Here is a 19,696-nt window from a genome sequence, read left to right on the forward strand (position 1 = left end):
GATTTCCCCGAGGACTCTGCAATCTCCCGCTACTTGGAAGCAATATAGCCTTGTCTGAGAAAATCTGGGCCTGTCCACTCTGGCTAAATGGGCCAGCATCGGGTGTGGAATGTGTCATGGTTGTCTGCCAAAATCAGGACTTGATGGCTAAATTCCCAGGTCTTTGCTATTCCCTTCACTGTAATGTGCAAACACACTGCTGCGTGATCCTGACTCACATGCACGACAAACTAAACCCACATATTTGGGCTTACTGACAGCTGTTGAGGACAAAATGATTACATTTGAGTCAGGCACATCAACAGGTTTTCCCGGATTTACCCTTAGCAAGTGCATCATTATAATCAACCCAAACATTAATATGTGTCAAATCAACACATCAAATAAATGACAGTGACCTTGTGCACACACCTGGATTATGTCCTAATGCAGCCGTCGATTCTCATCAGCGATGGCCCCTTTTAGGTGGGAGTGTGTTAGATGCTCTACTGACTCCAAACAAGCAGATAATTGGGATGCGATGGCCAAGTAGTGGCTCCTACAAGGCGGCCGCATTTGCGAGAACTCTCAGATGATTCTGCGAAATAAAGGGGAGATTTATGACTGGCATTTTGACCACTGCGTTCCTCGTCGGTTGCTTTTGGTAACCTAACCGGAATGCAAGAGATGTTCTAAGAAACTGAGCAAGCGCTGTTACATTTCTTTTGCTCATGGTGCTCAAGTCAACTATACCATACATTCCCACTTTGACAGGACGACACAACACTTGTCTCTGATGGTAACATGAACAAGTTTTAAACCAATTATTTAAGTACACTTTACCTCTGATTCAACTTGAACTGTCATCAGAAAAACAAGAAACATAAAAAGATATTTGTTTATTTTGGTTTCTTCCCCACCAGTAGTTTATCCACAATCAGACTTGAAAGAAAAATATAGACTAAGGTACATGAAATGCAGGGATTTTAATATATACCACAATTTCATGGAAACAGCATATGTGCATACTTAATAGACTAATGCCATTATGATGACCACCGACAACGGAATCATCCCAAATGCGGGATTGGACTGGGTTTACGTATAGGACTGCAGGACTAGGGTCTGGAAACCTTTGTTAAGTGAGCACAAACCAAAACACAAAACCCACACACTTCTTTGCCATGGAACAGAACAATAAATGGTTTCACCCACCACTTTCGACAACAATTGTATTGTGCCCATTTGCTATAGATAACATTTACCCACTCACAAGGCGTTGTAATCATTAGCTAGGGTTTATATTATATGTATATATATCTTAAACATATACATATATTTATATACCCCATACATGTCATTAAAATACAAAAAATACAAGGTATTAAAGTGCCTTCTACTGACTCAAACACACAATCTCTGGGAGAATGGGATTGATACAGTATGTTTGAGTTAAAAAAAAATCACTTATTTTCAAATTGGCTGTGTTCATCAGTGCTTAAGGGAGAAAGACCAGCAGATGTAAGGCATGATAGCAAATATTTAACTGAGCACATCAGTGTCAAAGGTAACATCATACACAATGCAGTTTACAACAGTCGGATGTAACCACCGGAGTGGTTAACAAACATGAAGCCAACCACCTAATTCATTTCTTAAAAACCTGTTTCATTTTGTAGCACCATCTTAATTAGAATTGTCAGATTTCTGCAAGACGACGAGATGTTAGACTTGATCAACTTGACTCATCTGCCTGATCAGTCCCGGAACCCTGAATTAACTTTAATACAAATATAACTGATTACAGTTGCATCTTACGTGATCATTTTGAGGGAAATTTAAGTATTTAAATGCAGAATGGAGGAAACCGCTAGATATGCTCAGAAGGTGCGTAAGGTATGTAAACATCACTCAAAAGCCTTTTAGGAGCTCCTGAATGGTGTAAGCTGTAAGAACAACAGATGGTAGTGAAAATAAATGTTGGGGTAAAAGCTGGTTATAATGATACTGCTGGGTACTATGGATATTTTTTTATCTTCTGAAGAGGAAGAATGGCGTTCATTAACCACCATTTCCATTTTTTCAGGACAGAATTAGCCTCTTGCAGCATTTCAGCTGAATGGGTATAAAAATAGACATTTGAAACCCTGAATATATGTTCTTATGTGATTTTCTGCAACAACAAAAAAAAACATAATTTACAGATGTCCCACTCGGTGCGCACACTCATTTAGTTTTTTTTTTTTTTTTTTTAAGATTTCACTCACAACTAAAACGTGTTCTGGCATTAGGAGGAGTTTCTTACACCCATTACAACACAGAACGGCAAATATAATGTAGTTGCCTTCAACAGCCTACACCATGTTTATGTTTATGTTTAATACAATAATATTACCTCCAAGTGTGTGACACAGATTTACTGCGGGGGGAGGAGTGAGCTTAATTAAGAGTGACCACATTACATTAACATGTCTTTGTGATGCCTGGCTATGTGCTGGCTTTTCTCAGAAGGCCTCCTGAAGCCTTTGGTGCAGTAGTCGCAGCGGTGTGGGTAGTCCTTGGTGTGAATGGAGATGACATGCCGCTTGAAGCCAGAAGCGTCCGTACTGTTGTACTCACAATACTGGCACTGATAAACCTTTCTACCACTGTGCGTCTTCATGTGTTTCTTCAGCTCTGCAGGCTGCCGGAAGCCTCGCCGGCACCTTTTGCACTTAAATGGAAGTTCCTTGGTATGCAAGGATAGAATATGGCGACTCAAGGTGAACGTGTCAGGAGCGTTGAAGTTGCAGTGCCGGCACTGGTGCACCTTGCTGCCCTTGTGCGTCTCGGCGTGTTTCTTCAACTCCGAGGGCCTGTGAAAGCCTTTCTCACACACGTCACACTGGTGAGGGAAGTCCTTGGTGTGAACAGAGATGATGTGTCGTTTCAGGTCACTGGAGTTAGTGCTCTTGTGCTCACAGTGAGGACACTGATGGGTCTTGTGGCCTTGCACCATCTCGATGTGACGTTGGAGTTCCCGTGCATCGGCGTAAGCTTGCGGACAGTGGCTGCACTTGAAGGGCAGATCTGCTCCATGCTTGCTCTTGATGTGAGTCTTTAAGTTGGACTGATCTGCACAGCGAAATTCGCAGTGCGGACAGTGATAGGGCTTCTCGCCTGTGTGGGTCCGCATATGTTTCTTCAGCTCGGACGGGTGGCGAAAGCCTTTGGCACACTCAACACACACATGTGCAAAGTTCTTACTGTGCACCGCCAACAGGTGACGATTGAGCAGGCCTTGCTCAGCAGTCTCATAGTCACAGTACTTGCAGTGATGCAACTTGGGTTCTCGGTCCTTGACAATGAGCTTGTCAGAGCCCAGGGGGCTGGACTCATGGTGGCGCCGTGCGTACTCTGTGTATTCTGGAGAGCGCTCACTGTTGTGGCTCAGCAGCTTGTGACTCTCTAAATGGTTGTGGAAACTGATCTTCTTGTTGGTGGTGAAGTCACAGTCTGTACACTGGTACTTCTTCTTTAGGAGGTGGTCCGGATGGTTTTTCATGTGGCATTTGAGGAAGCCTCGTGAGCGAAACTTCTTTCCACATATGTGGCAGGGGTATACAGTCAAAGGCATGCCATCAGGCCCAATGATGACAGCTGAAAAGAGGAAGTTGAAAACTTGAGTGGAAAGTTGAGAAAAATCTGAAATCTAACCATTTGTCCATCTGTACCACAAACAGGGTAAAAAGACAGGCATATTGCTCATACCGGTCTGACACTGGCGAGTCTCCCCTTTCTTCTTTTTCTTTGCTTTGGGTTTGAGAGCACGATTGGCGGCCAAACCTTCTCGAATTTGTAAAAATTGTGTTGCTGCTCCATTCTTCACCTGATCTATGGTATTACCTGCACAAAACAAGCAAACAATGTCAGTCATATGAGTCACTTTCTCTATGAAGTCTTTACGACCGTAAATTCAAAACAAAGACAAAGGACAAGAAGCTTTTGATACGTTGACTCAAGAACATACTAATGTCATCATCATCGTCCTCATCACTGTCATCCTCATCGTCCTCTTCTACTTTTGGTTCCTTCTTGACTGCCATGTAGACCATCTTGTCACGGCCAACTCCAAGTCTTCCTGATGATGCAGCTTCAAGATCTGGGTGGCCATTTTGATAATCATCCTCAGTGATTACCTCTGTTCCACCTGAAGAAGACGACAATGTTAATCAAAGTCATAACGGTAGTTTGGCGAGGAAAAACTCAGCAACTTGCCTAAATCATCATCTGCCTCTGCTTTGAAAATGTAGACTTTGATAACTTCAGCACCATCCTCCTTGCACTCCTTGTCTTCCATTACCTCGGTGCTAATCTCCAGAGGGGTGTCTCCTATGTCCAGTTTCTCTCCCACCTCGTCCACTGAACAACAAAAAGACATGGAAAAAAAACTCCAGTTATCAAAAACATGACATTCATATTAACAAACACCGCCATATGTGGAACACAATCTTACAGGAAATCATGAGGTAATCTTCAGAGCTGCTTCTTCCATCATCATCCTCATCCATCTGCAGAGGAACCGCCTCAGATGGAAGTTGTTGGTGGATTATGGTCTCTGCACTGGCTTCTGTCACCATCAGCCCCTCTGCTACAAGTTGGTGGTCTAGAGTGTTGTCCTGGTGCTCAGACAGAAGCTCTGCTACAAACACTTGGTCTGACATGTCGTCAGGGTTGGCATCCTGGATAAGGTCCGAGGTTAGCACGTGGTGGTGGTCCAGAGCCGCCTCTATTGCGACCTCTGTCCCCAAGATGTTTTCCGGCATGATCACACTGTGTTCCGACTGTACCATGTCCTCGTTTCCTATTTCATGGCCGTCGACATCCTGAGACTGCAGACTTTCTACGTCCACCTCCAGACCCTCAACAACCTCTGCTTCTAGTCCCTCCACCTCCACTTCTTCCTCAAGGCCTTCGACAACATGAGCTTCCAGGTCCTCCACATCGACCTCGGTTTCCAGACCTTCGACCACCTGTGCTTCAAGGCCCTCCACCTCCACTTCACCATCTAGGCCTTCCACAACATGAGCCTCCAGCTCCACCACTTGTGTCTGTAGCCCATCAACCACCTCTGCCTCCAATCCCTCGACATCCGCGTGTAGACTTTCCACTACTTCAGTTTCAAGGCCTTCCACTACCTGAGTCAGGCCCTCCACTTCAAGCCCATGCTCCAGGAGGATGCCCTCGTCCGTCATCACGTCAGAAAGGAGCATGCCCTCTGGCACAGACACCACAATGTGATCCCCATCAATGTGTGCCAAGCCACCCATTCCTGCAACTGTTAAAACAAAATAAAGTTATTAATGAAAGGTAAGTCACATACATTATTTTACTAAAGCTGGACAGAATAACCTATTAAAAGTAAAAGCTGCTGTACATCACCGGTTTAACATTACATTTTTTTCAGCCTAAAAAATAAGTTATATGTTACCAATAATGGTTTAAGACAGGGGTCTTCAACTAAAATTGCCTAATAAAACTAAATATGCCTAATATTTTCACATACAAGGTCCGAACCTCATTTTGCCTTAAGACAGGGGTCTTCAACTAAAATTGCCGAATAAAACTAAATATGCCTAATATTTTCACATACAAGGTCCGAACCTCATTTTGCCTTAAAATTGCATCAAACAGACTCTCTCATATGAATATCGAATGTGATGAAACCCTGCATTCAATACAAGACAGTTAAACTGGCACTTATATTGCATTTAAAAGAAAACAGGATCAAATGTCACATAAATAATATAAGGTTTGACTGTAAAACAATATTATAAATAAATTAATAAATAATTGAATATGCGCCTCTTTAAAATAAAAGCTGAAACAGTACATCCTCTGTTAAAGTTTCACGTTTTCTTGTTATTGTTGTAGCTGACATTGGGATTTGCACTCCTCTTCTGCAGCAGAAGCACTTCTTCACAACTCTCAATGAAGGACTTTTTGTTTTGTCCCAATACCCACACAATCCTTAGTGAACACTCATGTGCAGGTTGCTGTGCTGTAAATGAATGTGTTAAGACTCTCATAGATTTTTCATACTGAGCTATAAGCTACGTTATTATCCACGCTCTCACATCAGACTTCGGTGAACACTTCCCCTCGCATGATCAGTGTTTTGTCTCATAATAGTGCATCACATTCCAGCTTTTGACCAGCGCTACAGTTTCAGAGCTTATGAAACACAGACGTTTGGCACAAATTTTCATTCAGCCCAAAAAAGACGATTGATGTGACTCTGCTCTTTTGGCCAACATGATTCTTACTGTTCTTTACAAGCTTGGTTACAACTTTAACAGTCATCCATCTATAACGCTTCTCCTCTTTAGGGTCACGGGGGCATCCTGGAGCCTATCCCAGCTGACTTTGGGCGACAGGCGGGGTACACCCTGGACTGGTCGCCAGCCAATCGCAGGGCACATATAGACAAACAACTCACATTCATGCATGTTTTTGGAATGTGGGAGGAAACCGGAATACCCGGAGAAAACATGCCAACTCCACACAGGGAGTCTCCACAAGGGAGAATCGAACCCATATCTTGCCGATCTCCAGACTGTTACTGTGTTGGCCAACATGCTAACCACTAGACCACCGTGCGGCCTTTAACAATCATTAAATAAGGAAATGCTGACAACTTCACCACCTACCAAAGTCTTGCATGATCATAGCATGGGGCATCTTCAGCTCCTGTGTATGTAATTCCAACACACCACCTCCTTGGTCCATGTTTAATTCAGGGAAAATAAAACAACCTGAAAACTATAAGATAGCATAAGTTAGTAGCCTTTTATCCCCTTAATTGTGCGTGCTGCTTATTATAACACAGTAGTACTAGTAATAGTAGTTCATACAATTCAAAATTAAATACCTTCACATTTGCTGCCCAGAACCTTAAAATAAAAACAGGATATTAGACGTGTCCTCCCATCAATGCATTTGATCCATCTGGGAGAAAAAAAAATCACAAATATTAGTAACCATATCATATTGAAATGTGTTGAGATCAATGTAGTACTGTCCGTATACACTCTAATAGGCATATACGGGTATGAGCGAAAGAACGTGTGATGGGCTATATCAAACTTAATTGCGGTGTTTGCTGCACTGGGGAAGTGGAACGACATACTGTTGACCACTGGCTCCGTCCAATGCCAACCAATAGTACTGCAAGCGGCTTTAACCACTGGCTATATAACCATACACCTGGAGCTCGTTGCGCTTGATTGAAAGAGCTCGGTTGGAAAAAGCTGAGTGCCCTGCAAAGTGGGCAGGACAAGCCCACAAGTATCGCCTCTGTGGGATTCCTGCATGTTATCAGTAGGAGGAAATGCACTGCCGTCACGTCACTGCTCAAAACAAAGTATTGTCTATCTGCAGTGCGCTAAAGTTTCCCTTGCTTTTTAGTTGTTTGTTCACACATTATTTACCCACACTATTATTACAACAAGTAAAAAAATATATCCAGGAAATTTCCCCAGCCTTGAAATACTGCAGACGTTATGCAATGTTTCCAGGAGGGTCGGCTACCGCTTTCCACCCAACCGAAGCTAACTAGCAAACAAGCTATGACTGATCCGCCCAGCGCCATTTTGTTTTAGCATAACGGCTAACCCCGCACATTCGTCGGTCGCCTTAAAATCGGAAATTCTGAAGTATATGGTTAACAATGGTCTCACAATAACGGCGTCATTACACAAGGCGCCGAACTCTTGTCTCACAGCATATCAATTACGAATTGGAGCGAGCGAGACCGTCCGTCTAGCAAGCTAGCCTGCTAAGCTAGGTGGAGCCACCCTGTGCCGCATTATCTCCATGTTGTTTTTCGAGAAGGCTGAAAGAGGCCCGCTACGGCCGACTGGGCCCCTGCGGATTAAACCACGTTCCATTCGAATTGGATAAAAGCGAATTTACCTGATAATGTCGTCTTCCGACTCTTTCGGTGTTTCTCACCCTCCTCCGTTTTGACTATTATTGTTTTGGTTTATTTTTGACGGTAAGCTAAGTGCGGCCTGCAGTTTTGGATCCCCGGGCACTCTTTGCTAGGCCTCGGCCAATCAGCTTGCTTCCTGACAAGCAGAGGGAGGGCGGGGGGCAGACAATGCGTGGCCTCGTTTACCGCTGATCCCTTACTATTTGCGTCATGCATAAGCGAGCAGTTACACTAACTGTCTTTATGTTAATGACAACATAATATGCGCAGTGTGCATGGAAACACAATTTATTTTAACCACACAAACCCATGAAAACATTTCGGAATAATTTCCTCCTACATTTCTTTGCACAGATGAGGCCTGTAGGCCATTTTGTCAGGGAGGGGTTGGGTAGCATTTTTGGTCATCCACCCAGCAAACATCCTACTGCTGCAGTTGGAATTTGTTAGCATGAGATGCAAATAGATGCTGTAGGTTTTAGGCTGAGCTTTATTTTCCATTTTATTTTAGTTATTTCTTGTCAGATATACACTACACGACAGTGGGAGCTGTCTAAGGCAGGAGGCCTGCATTGCATAAACATACTTTATTTCAGTAGATACCAAAACACAAAGACACTGCCAATGCATGTGCAATAAAAATGCATCATTGTACTTTTGAGAACTAGTGATAATTTGGTAAGAGTGTTGTGACTCAGATGCACCTTGGCACAATCCACACATATGTATTTAAAATATGAACGAGGGCAGTGTGGTACAATGCTGCAGTTTCATTGCCGTGTAAACAAAAATCTGTGAATCATTCCAAAATTTTCACATAATATTGTGCGACACATGACAGAATTGTCATATTAGGGTTACATAACAATGGAAGGAAAACGAAAAAACATCATGCATGCAGTGCCTACATCTAGTAGGAATTCACACAGGAATGCACAAACCAACATGTTCTTTTAAATTGCCTTCATATCAATAACTTCACAAAGTAATTACAACCCTTAACTCCAGCAGTGTTTCACATAGAAAAATAAGTAAAATCCACCTAAAGAAATCTTCTGGAAGCTCTGAGATTGTCCATAATATCCTTTGTTGGGAGTGTGCCTTCTTGTTAGTCAACACATCCACACTGGATGCTGCTGACAATGCTTCATGCAAGCTAGAGAGATGAGTCTTGACTAAATCCAGTCCTTACTTTGCTTTGTACTTTAAACTCTAAGATGTCACTGAGTAAAGCGGGGAGTGCAGCAGTGAAATTCCTTCATCATCGGCCATCGGACTCAGTAGCAGCCATCTTTCCAGGATTCATCTGAGATTCTAGCCATACCCAAAGACCTGTTAATAAAACATAGAGTCTGTCTTTGTTCATAGGAAGCGCTTGAAGTGTCATCAAACTACTCTTTGTGATAACTCCATAGTACAATGGTGTTATTGTTATGACCTCATAAACAGAGGAGTAACATTGCACTCAACAAACCAGTGAGTTTTTCTGAGTGAGAAGTTAATAGTTACAATGAAGGTAAGTAAATACCCACATTATTAAAGCACTCACCTTCTGGCAGGTTGTGATAGTTTACTTCTAGTGGATGATGCCGGTGTAGACTGCCCTCTGCCCATCGTGGGTCGCCCCGTCCCAGTGGAGGTTCTCCCTGGTATGTAGGCTCCGCCATTAGCAGAGCCAGTGGGCTGGACCCTGTGGGCCCCAGTTGCAGTAGGCGCTTGGATAACAGGCAGGCCTCTGGAAGGCTGACGAGCTGCCATGGAGCCCACGGGTGTGACAGCTTTCACTGGAGCTCGCATGGAGAGAGGAGATTGGCCGTTGCCACGCAGACGACTACTAGCCATACCTTTAGTAAGCAAGAAAGACGGTGCTTGTCAGTGCTGTTTTTATGACAGTTGGTGTAACTGAATGTATAAAACAAACACTGTCTGGCAAAAAAGGGAAGAGAATAAGGAAGAAGAAGGGCAAAATGTGGGAAGCGTTCAACATACAATGACTGCATCATTAGGTACACCTGCACAAGTTCCAAAACAATAAAAAAATACATCTCTATAAAAAAGGTAATGCTCGGTTTTGATAAACACATTACCGTTGTTGCCGTATAACTGCTTTGCATGATACTGAGAGTTACATGACACGAGAAAGGCAAAAATATTAGATACAGCTCACATTATGATGGAGTTCGTGTGTGCAGGTTTACTTAATAGTGTGCAGTGACTCTATGTTCGTCAGGTTAATGAATAACATGATACTAACAGATCAGAGGGGGAAGTGTGGCAGCTACAGTCATGGAAAAAATGGTTAGACCTTTCATTTTATTGATCCATTTTGATGCCTGGTACAACTAAAGGTACATTTGTTTGGACAAATATAACGATGATAACAAATATAGCTCATAAGAGTTTAATTTAAGAGCTGATCTCTAGCAACTTCGATGGTTTTTACGTAAATAGCAGCAAATGTGCAGCACTAACCTGGATAATTGAAACAGAAATGTAAGAGGTAGTGGGGCGGTGTCATGGAAGCAACATTGCTCAGGGATACAGTATCCCTACAGGCAGATGTCATTCCATGAAAGGACAGGGGTCAGGAAAAGAGGGTGGGGTTACCTGAGGAAGGGCAGGGAGTCAAGTGGGACATGCGGTTGCCAGAGCTTTGGAGGTTAGCCTCCATGCTGCGGCTGTTTCTGACTGCCTCCAGCGAACGTAGGCTGGTGCGGGGGGCCAGATTAGGCATGCTGTGCCTCAACTCTTCTGGAACCACAGGTGGACAAAACATTTAGCAAGTCGGATGTTGTCACCTTGACTGAAATGTCACACGATTGGGCATGATCGGAAAGATTTTTGCCTACCCTCACTCTTGGCAAATTTGAGGAGCTCCGCGCTGGGGCCCTGTAGAGAGCGTCTGGGTGTTCTTGTGCGAGGGGCCCCGAGTCTGTTGGTATGCTCCTGACCGTGGTTGGAGGTGGAGGGCGACAGGCACCGAGGTGACCCCAAGGGCGAGGGAGTGAAGCGCCGACGTTGCTGGGGCACAGGGCTGAATTCATCCTCTTCATCTTCCAGGCTGTAATTGTCAAATTCTTGGTCGCTGTAGGTGCCGCCGCGGCGAAGGGATTGCAGGGACGTTGTGGAGCTACGCCGTGATGCAGATGCTGAGCTGGAAGCGTAATCCTGCCTCAGGCCTAACAATAAAAATAATAAGCCATGTCTAATTAACAATATGCTCAAATGAACAACTTTATGTGGAAAGGCCAATTGTGAACATCTCTCAACTCACTCTCTTCTTGTAAGCGAGCCATGATCTGGACATCGGTAAGATCCTGCAGTTTATAACCCATGGAGATGGAGTCATCCGAAGTACTGAGTTCGCTGTCTACAGAGGACTGGGAGCTCAAAGCTGAGGGTCCACCTGAGACACCTGTCGAGTGGGATGATTGTTTAAAACAGCATCTTTGTGATCAACATCCCGGACCACATTTTTGTAGTCACTTCAGCGTTTCCCCAAGTTTACAGCACACATGCGCGTGTGTAGCTGACTGTAATGTGATCGCTGTAACCTGACCTTCTTGGGGGGAACCCTGCACTTAAGAGTACCTTGAAATTGTACCAATTTGAAAACCGACCAGGAAAAGTCACACAATTAGCAACAGTTTGGGAAAAGAGCAATTTTTATTGCATTATTTCCATTAGAATTTTATTATAAAATCCAAACAAATCAGACACCAGCCGCTGTTCCTGAATGCATTTTTTGGTTGACCTTTGGAAATTCCACTGTAATTTTAACCAAGACAATAATTAAAAATAATATTATTTCAGCCGCACAAGTAGAAAAAGTAGCGAGAGCCATTCATGTCCTGGTTGATGGGGTTCCACAGTAACAGGACAATGATAAATGTTAGCTCATCAGCCTTGTGGTAACTGCAGTGATCACAAAAGATTAGGTGCCTTCAGGATTTGTCAAGACTGCTCTGCTCATGGCAGGTGTTGATTGACGAGGCTCACGGTACTATTTATAATTAATGACTTCTCAGACAGTCATAATGAGCTGGAAGAATGTTAGCTTTCAAACAAACCAGCTGAAATGTAAGGCTTTAGTTTGTTTTTCCACCAAGCAGATCAGTTAGTACACTGACAAGCAAACACATGTACTCCGTTCCGATTACGTGCCAGTGAAAAGTTTGGACGCCAACTTCTCATGAGAATGTGTGTCCAAACTTGTGGCTGGTACTGTATTTTGGATCAGGTCTCCTGGCAAAGCCACATGTGCCTGAATTAGATTGGGTCACCACACCTCAAGCCGAGCATTTACAGTCATGCAAAAACGGTTACTTGTAGAATTTGACAACAACATTAGCAACGTCGGTGGTTGTGAGACAATGTCAGGACTACCAGGAGAGCAAATGCAATAGCAAACCTCAAGTCCGATAGTTATGTACATTTCATACTTATCAACACCTTTAAAAAAGCAGTGTGTACACATCACATATACATTAGACAATTACTAGCCATCTTCCATAGTGTTAATTAAGTAATATAGAATTATAAGTGGATAGATAGGTAATAGATAATAACCAACTATAAGTGGTTGTAATTAATGGAGAGAAAGTGCTACATTTTTGTCATAAAAATGAGCAAAAACACTTTATACTACATGAATTGTAGCATACCACTAGTTGCCTGGGCAGTGTGAAGTGGAAAATTAGCAGTAATTTTAAGTATATGTGATATAAAGCAAACCCAGTAGAACATGCAAAAAGGATTCAAGTAAGCCACTCAGACTCCCACCCCAATTGTTGACACGTTAGTGCACACACATGACAAGTGACCTACATCCCAAAACAAAAAAAAGACATCAGTCCTGCTGCAGTGTTGTGCAGAACATGAGGGGCACAGCGTGTTAATGTCATGCCATACCTGAGCTGCCACAGGTTAGTAGAGATTTGTTAGTCGATTTGTGGTACCCAGGAGAGATCAAGCCTGAGCCTGCCGACCCTGCCTCTGTTGATGGGCTGCTGTACATGTTCCTCCATCGGGATGCTGGGGAGAAAAAGGAAGGAATAGCGAGGATTACGTTCAACAATAGCAAAGTCACGGTGAGTCAGGTGTAACAGGTAAACAAAAGATGCAGAATGAAAACATTGTAGTGCTCCAATTTAACGGCAGGGCAAGAGTCGCTGCAATATGAAATGGTACTACACTGTAATAATGTATGCTCATTAAAAAAACAAACATACATATATATATATATATATATATAGATATATATAGATATATGTGCGTGTGTTAAAAAGATTTATAGCAGGGGCTTTTATTTACTAAACTGCTAGGATGACCAGCTGGCTATGTATAAAAGGTGTTTATAAAAATATGAAGTAGTGTATGTGTGTAAAACATGCAGTTTGACTCTTTGTGCTGCCATTTAAAAAGGAAGGCCTGCCCTCGGGAGGGACGCATGACTTTTGTAGTCATTCCGCTCTACTGGGAATAGCTCTGTTGTTTGGCTTCTGTAGAGAGCAGGAAATACGTGCTGCAGAGTGATAAAATAATGAAAGGGGTGTGTTGGATGAGCCACTTCATTACTTCTGCCTCAAGAGCACACACCCAACATAGCCAAGAGTGCAGTATGTTCACATAATATGGCTATTTTCTAAAATATGTGCACTAATTGTTAACAGTATCTTAGGGAGAGAATCTCTTGGGTAGAGACATGAAGAAATTGAGGACGGGACTAGATTTCCTTTATTATTTTAAACAATTTAAATGGAATGAGAACATTTTTCAGTGAATGTTCTGAATACCAGTGCTTTATGGAGCAGAATAATTGATTTCTGCCATAGCGTGGATGCAGCGCTACCTGTGTTGTGTTGCGCTTCCTTAGACTGCAAACTAGCTGTGACTGAATCAACAGTGCCTCTGCTGGTTGGAGCAAAGCAGTGCACTCCATTTTGTCCCAATTGCTTCAACTACATTATATTAAATCCATGAATTATTTATAATATCCACTTAGTCTTCATACTAAAAAATGCTTTGTGAGCTTTTACTTTCAACTGCTTGTGCCAGTAAAATAGAACATCAATTACATGTTAATAAAAATAAATGTGAAAAAAAAGCATTTAAAATGCATACACTGGTCCAAACGGTTTATCAGGGTCCGACATGCCTTCTCCGTCTCTGGGCTACGGTGGTCCAGAACCTGCCGACACCACTTCAAAGGGGACTGTGGGCCTGCGTTTGAAACCTCTTTTTTAGGCGATACATACAACCTGGTGACAGCAAACAAAGCACACAGCAAAGATGTGAAAGAGATATGGGAGAGCAATATAGAGGAAAGCTTTGAATTGGAGGCTACAGCTGACTGTTCACCACAAGTGTGGTTGCGGCATGAAACTACAAAAAGTCTTGCTGTGCATGCATTATTTTTCACAAACTTGGACAGATTCAGGACAAAACCTACACACTCACACAACTGGGTTTCTAAAACAAGAGCAGAGTGGATAAAGGAGCAAAAAGGTTCCAACAGAGCACAATTTTGCATCACCGTCGACCTGAAGTTTGGGTATCAATGCAAGAAATAAGGCTCATAAAAAAGGAACACAATGATGAGGTTGTTTTTTTTTTTATAAACGACAACGGCAAACAGCCAAACACTGTGAAATGGTGGTCACACGGGCTCATCTTTTGAGGTGCATGCACAAAGGACCCGGACTAACTGGTTCGGAAACAGAATCATCCGTAAATCATCTTTCCATTGAGCAAACACAAAGGCGCAAATTTCCCAGCAAAATGAGCAACAACACAAAGAGGAATATTGAGGTCGCACATGCCGCCGAAGAGCACAGCTTCTCTCTGTGGGAGGGCTTTTTATGGACACAACAGTGCGTTTGATCAACATTACGCATTCACTGTATGTGCATCAGGACTGTCACAACCCCTGTGGCCTCATTAATGTTACTGCTTGTCTATAAAATAGTAGCAGTGTGTCATAAAGGGCAGTTAAGCTCCGATTTTAGTTGACTGCACTGCGTCACAGCGACATATGTCCTCCAGCAGCATTATGACAAGTGATTTCCTGACTTTGTGTTACTGTGAACAGTTGCACGCAAATTTTGTCCAGGGTGAATTTATTCTAGCCATTTTCTAACAATTATCAAAATGGCATTTGATCGTAAGTTTGTGAGTGATAGATCTGAATTTTGCATTTCTTGGATCTTGTTTTCCCGTTCCTAAACTTTACCAGTGGTAAAACCCTCTATTTCGTCATGTTTGTTACTCTAAAATAACAACAAAAACCCATTCTTCCATGTCCAACCAATTTTTTGCCATGTAAAGATCGGCTCCCACATTCCCCAGAGCTCTGACAGCCTCCCACAGCGCGGTTTCCGTCCCAGTTGCAGTCTGGACACAGTTGGGGCCCTGTGTCACATGCTGTGCAATCCCACCCAAAGCAGTTTATCCATGCGGCAGCAGCCAGGCCAGCATCAGATTATGTTCCTACCCGGATTACTGGGTATTTTGGCTATGATGACCCTCTAAATCACATATGGTATGGCTAATGATGTGAAACTGAATAAAAGCCATGAATGCTCTGGCTGTTTGGCATCTAAATTAGCCTCCAAGAACACAAGGCGACTCCGCTTTATCTTTTTATATATAAATGATTTCTATTAATGCTTAATAGTTTTGTTGTTGCTTTGGGGATTGGAGTAGCAAATATTGTGCATATAAAATCAATGAATGGCTATTTCAGAACCATTCTTAACAGGAAGGAAGGTGAATGTTCTGACCTCCTGTTTCGATGTCAGTGTTGTACTGAGGGAAGTAACAGAGGGGTTTCCTTATGTAGCTACGACATGTTGTCCTTTGGACAGCAAAGTAGTTGAGACTGAAATCAACACAGTTTCTCCTCGCTGCAGTAAAGTCCCCACATTTAACTACTTTTAACGACGACTAATCATCAAATTGAATGCTTTGATGAGGCATGTGTGGTGTTCATTTTGGTTCATTTGGCGACACATAAAACAGCAATCTTGAGCCTTTGAGCTATTATAAACCTGCAACTATGGATTAAAAAAACAAACTGCCAAAACCTGACAAACAGGTAGCAAGTCAAAGGCATACAGTATCTGTTACCTGTTTACCTCAGAGGACTCAGTTGAAGGTGTTCTCACTCTTCGGCTCCAAATTACACTTCAGTTTGGAGTAATTGCGTCGTTCAGTTTGGAGTAATTGCATTGTTGTGATATGTTATACATTCAATGATACCTAACATTAGCAGCTAAACTTTTCTAAATCGCTATTATATTCTGATGACAAACATAACTAACGCGTGTGCTACGTGGGAAGAGACATGTAATGGTAGAGCAGGAAGAGAGCGATTTACAATGCTTAGAGCACTTCGAAAGTGCCTAACCAAGGCAGACAGTACTTTTAAGTCAGAGCTCGCAGCCTCTGATGTTTGCACTACTTAAAACCACTCCCAGAGGCTGGCTTCATTTAATTTCCTGATAAATTTCAATGCTAAAAATGCCTTGAAGTGGCTTTCCAAATACTTCTTGCTCATCATTTATAGTCTAAAAGGGGATGTTTATGTTTCAGAATGATGTAAAACTCAGAAGTGCCTAATTAGACATACCAGTCACATGCGCTACAGGGTAGAAATGCACTTTAAAAACAAAGTTCAAACTAAAAAAAGCACATGTGACTCATCTTACTGCAGACTTGTTACCCAAAGCTACCAGTGTGTGTGCATTTTGGACAAGTTATAACATTTTTGAGACGTGTGGTGAAGTAGTGGAAACGTACCAACTGTCCTCATCTTCAACTTCGGCACACTCATCATCCAAATCGAGAACGTCCACCTCATCTAATGCTGTTTGGTCCACGCCTGAATCGCTTTCTGCTAGGGTCTCTGACTCATAACTCTCCTGCGAGGGGCTGTCAGGCGTCACGCTTTGGCCCTGGGTCTGTCTCGACCCTCCGCTGCAGGTCAACGTGAGGAAGCCGCTGCACGGACCGCCATCCTCCACTAAATCATCTTCTCCACCCTCCTCCTCCTCCAGCGTGTTGGTGCCAGGGAGTGGGGACATCTCTTCACTGCTGCTGCAGCTTTCCTGCGGGGTGGACAGCTCCAAGTCTCTGCTGCCCCCTCCACAATTTAGGCTTTCGTTGATATTGACAGCCAAGGTGAGGCTGCTCTCGCTGCTGGCTCCTCTGTTGATGATGTTTTTGCTTCCCCGGTTGCGCAGCGTCTCATTCTGCACCTCCAATCTATGAACAAGTTCCTGCAACTTTCGGACCTCCTCCAGCTCCACCACGGCTAGGTCTTGACCCCCCTCCACTTCCTCCTCGCATCCAAGCTTGGAGCCTTCCATGAGGCCAGGGGGACTACCACTCTCAGGCTGGGGGACCAGGCTGGCGCTGTCCGGAACCACCATGCTCTTCTGTTAGGAGTTAAACTCATATTAGGATGGTTACAATGGGGGAAGGCGCGCTTATTTACAGGACAGAAGTGTGCTCGTTTTCTCTTGGCTATCCCATACACATACAATTCATTCATCTAACCAGTCAAATGAGCCACGATTTCAGAACAGGCGTTCGTATTCACCAACACATTTACACCACTTCTACACCTCGTAGCAGAAACTGGACGATACCAGCAGCAACGCCATTGCCTTAAAACGTAACTGTTGTCATCAATGAACATAATAACAATTCACTCGCGTACGTTCATGCGCTGTGCTTCATGTTAGCTAGGTTAGCATGCTATCAGCAAAACAAACGTACCGGTGAGTGTTCCGTGTTGTCCTCTCAAGCAGTGACGACTGAACGTGCCCGCCACTCCGTTCTCAAACTCCTCCGAACACAAACGGCCGCATGAATGAGGCACCGAATCACAACCAAATGAATCTTGTCGTTAATAGTTTGTGTCCATGCTCTCGTAAAGCCAGCGGGGCTTCACTGTGAACATTCATGGCGTTCACTCAGCGCTAACTAGCTTGTTGATGGACTTTAGTTAGCCGACTGAGCAAGACCCGCAGAGCCCCTCCTCGAGGGTTCGCACTGATATCCAGCGCCCCCTATTGGAAGGGGGCGATATTGATAAACGAATATTATTTGTTTATCCTTTATTATCGCCACTGGGTGTCGCTGTTTACTAGCTGGGTAAATATAAGAGAGGAGAGCTGACAAACAGACAGGAGACATTCATTCACACTCACAGCCACTCAAAAAAGGCTAAATAATACATTATGATCATCATCATAGCATGTGCATAAAACATATGACACACAGAATGAACACCAGTGTGTTTAATCATTTTTTTTTTAATTATGTAACTCTTAACTTTCACTGACTCAAGTGAAGTCAGTGAATCAAATCATTTGAGTCCTGCGACTTGAGTCAGTGAACCAATTCAAATGACTTTTGAGTCTGCAATGTTTCCGGCGAGTGCGCGACCTCACCTTGTGTACTTATAGCAGCACCCAACCACAGCATTCATAAGACCTAGATTGATGGAGACCAGGGACACCGCCAGGAATTCTGGGCCCCAGGGGAAAAAAATTACATTACAGGCAACTGTTGTCACCACATGTCTATCTTAGAATTGTCCTAACTTTTCTTTCTTATACCGCGCCCATGATGGAGACTCATGATTCTTGATTCAGTACAAAGACTTGGTAATTGGATACACATTTTAATGAATTAAGCAATCAAACCAGAGTTAAGGTTAGACCCTCTATCAACATAATAAAATGTCTAAAAAATTCTGCTTACAAAAAATATCATTTTGACATTTTCTAAACGCTTAGCATCTGTTCGAAATATCTATTTTGAGTTAAAGGAAAACTGCACTTTTTTTGGAATTTTGCCCATCATCCACAATTCTTTTGTGAAACATGAACACATATTTCTTTCCCTTTTATGTGCGTTCTAACTAGAGAAAACAACCTAGTATGAACCAGCTAACATTGCACATCACCTATTTCGACTATGAAGCCCTCTGTTTTATTGTTTTATATACATGCTGTGATCATGCACTAACAGGTACATTGATGATAACATATAATACTTACAGTGTCTTTCCGTATGTTGATGGTTAAAACATTACCGAAACCTCTTTCCTAGGCGCAACGATTTAACATAGCCCATCGGAGCTAACGCGACAATGTCCGTTCTCACTTGGATGGCTGTGTCTTCCAGCACAAGACTTGTGCTCCAGTCCTCAGGTAAAAAATGCTGACAGAAAACGAGTCTTCGTAGCGAAATTGAGAGCCAGTGGTATCCACTCTTCCGTCTGTCCCGTTGCAGTGGCTTGAGGCGCTGTGAGTGACGCTGAGACTAGCGGCTAGCGAGGCCTTGTGTTACCAGGTGAATATAGTTTTTTGTGTCAGCTGCTACAATAACAATATCGCTGTAGCTTGGTTAATATACAGGTCAGTTAAGTAAACGGAACACTGTTGGCGTTTTTTTGTTAGGGCTTCCGCGTCCCATGACGTGCATTGTTAGCTGGCTCATACTAGCTCGTTTTCTCTCGTTAGAACACATAGAAAAGGGAAACAAATACAGTATGTGTTTTTGTTTCACATCAGGATTTGAATGATGGGCAAAATTCCAAAAAATGTACAGTTTTCCTTGAACGTCTTTGGGATGTGCTAGAACAGAGATTGTGAGTCAGGTCCTTTCTCAACTCCCAACACTTGTGACCTCTTGCCTCACAAACTGTCCTCCTAGAACACATGTGTCAATGGA

General features: G+C 43.1%; 2 protein-coding genes across 5 annotated transcripts; both read right to left on the minus strand.

Annotated features, from left to right (window-relative positions):
- Positions 1-950: 950 nt before the first annotated feature.
- znf711 (zinc finger protein 711) lies at positions 951-8,100 on the minus strand. Of its 2 annotated transcripts, XM_054792056.1 has the most exons (8): positions 7,933-8,100; positions 6,890-6,966; positions 6,669-6,780; positions 4,475-5,296; positions 4,237-4,380; positions 3,989-4,168; positions 3,730-3,864; positions 951-3,618 (listed from the first exon to the last, which is right to left on the minus strand). In XM_054792056.1, the coding sequence occupies exons 3-8, from the start codon at positions 6,745-6,747 to the stop codon at positions 2,438-2,440; spliced, it is 2,541 nt and encodes an 846-aa protein (XP_054648031.1). In that variant the 5' UTR covers positions 6,748-6,780; positions 6,890-6,966; positions 7,933-8,100; the 3' UTR covers positions 951-2,437. The 2 variants fall into 2 exon arrangements, with proteins under 2 accessions (XP_054648031.1, XP_054648032.1); XM_054792057.1 differs by lacking the exon at positions 6,669-6,780.
- A 423-nt stretch (positions 8,101-8,523) lies between these two features.
- zgc:66447 (SLAIN motif-containing protein-like) lies at positions 8,524-18,002 on the minus strand. Of its 3 annotated transcripts, none has more exons than XM_054792059.1 (9): positions 17,732-18,002; positions 16,751-17,388; positions 14,075-14,211; positions 12,863-12,985; positions 11,226-11,366; positions 10,801-11,130; positions 10,559-10,699; positions 9,501-9,795; positions 8,524-9,283 (listed from the first exon to the last, which is right to left on the minus strand). In XM_054792059.1, the coding sequence occupies exons 2-9, from the start codon at positions 17,380-17,382 to the stop codon at positions 9,229-9,231; spliced, it is 1,854 nt and encodes a 617-aa protein (XP_054648034.1). In that variant the 5' UTR covers positions 17,383-17,388; positions 17,732-18,002; the 3' UTR covers positions 8,524-9,228. The 3 variants fall into 3 exon arrangements, with proteins under 3 accessions (XP_054648034.1, XP_054648033.1, XP_054648035.1); XM_054792058.1 differs by having other exon boundaries at positions 10,559-10,702; XM_054792060.1 differs by lacking the exon at positions 10,559-10,699.
- Positions 18,003-19,696: the final 1,694 nt, after the last annotated feature.

This window comes from Dunckerocampus dactyliophorus, chromosome 11 (genome assembly GCF_027744805.1).
Source record: "Dunckerocampus dactyliophorus isolate RoL2022-P2 chromosome 11, RoL_Ddac_1.1, whole genome shotgun sequence".
Classification (NCBI taxonomy): Eukaryota; Metazoa; Chordata; class Actinopteri; order Syngnathiformes; family Syngnathidae; genus Dunckerocampus; species Dunckerocampus dactyliophorus.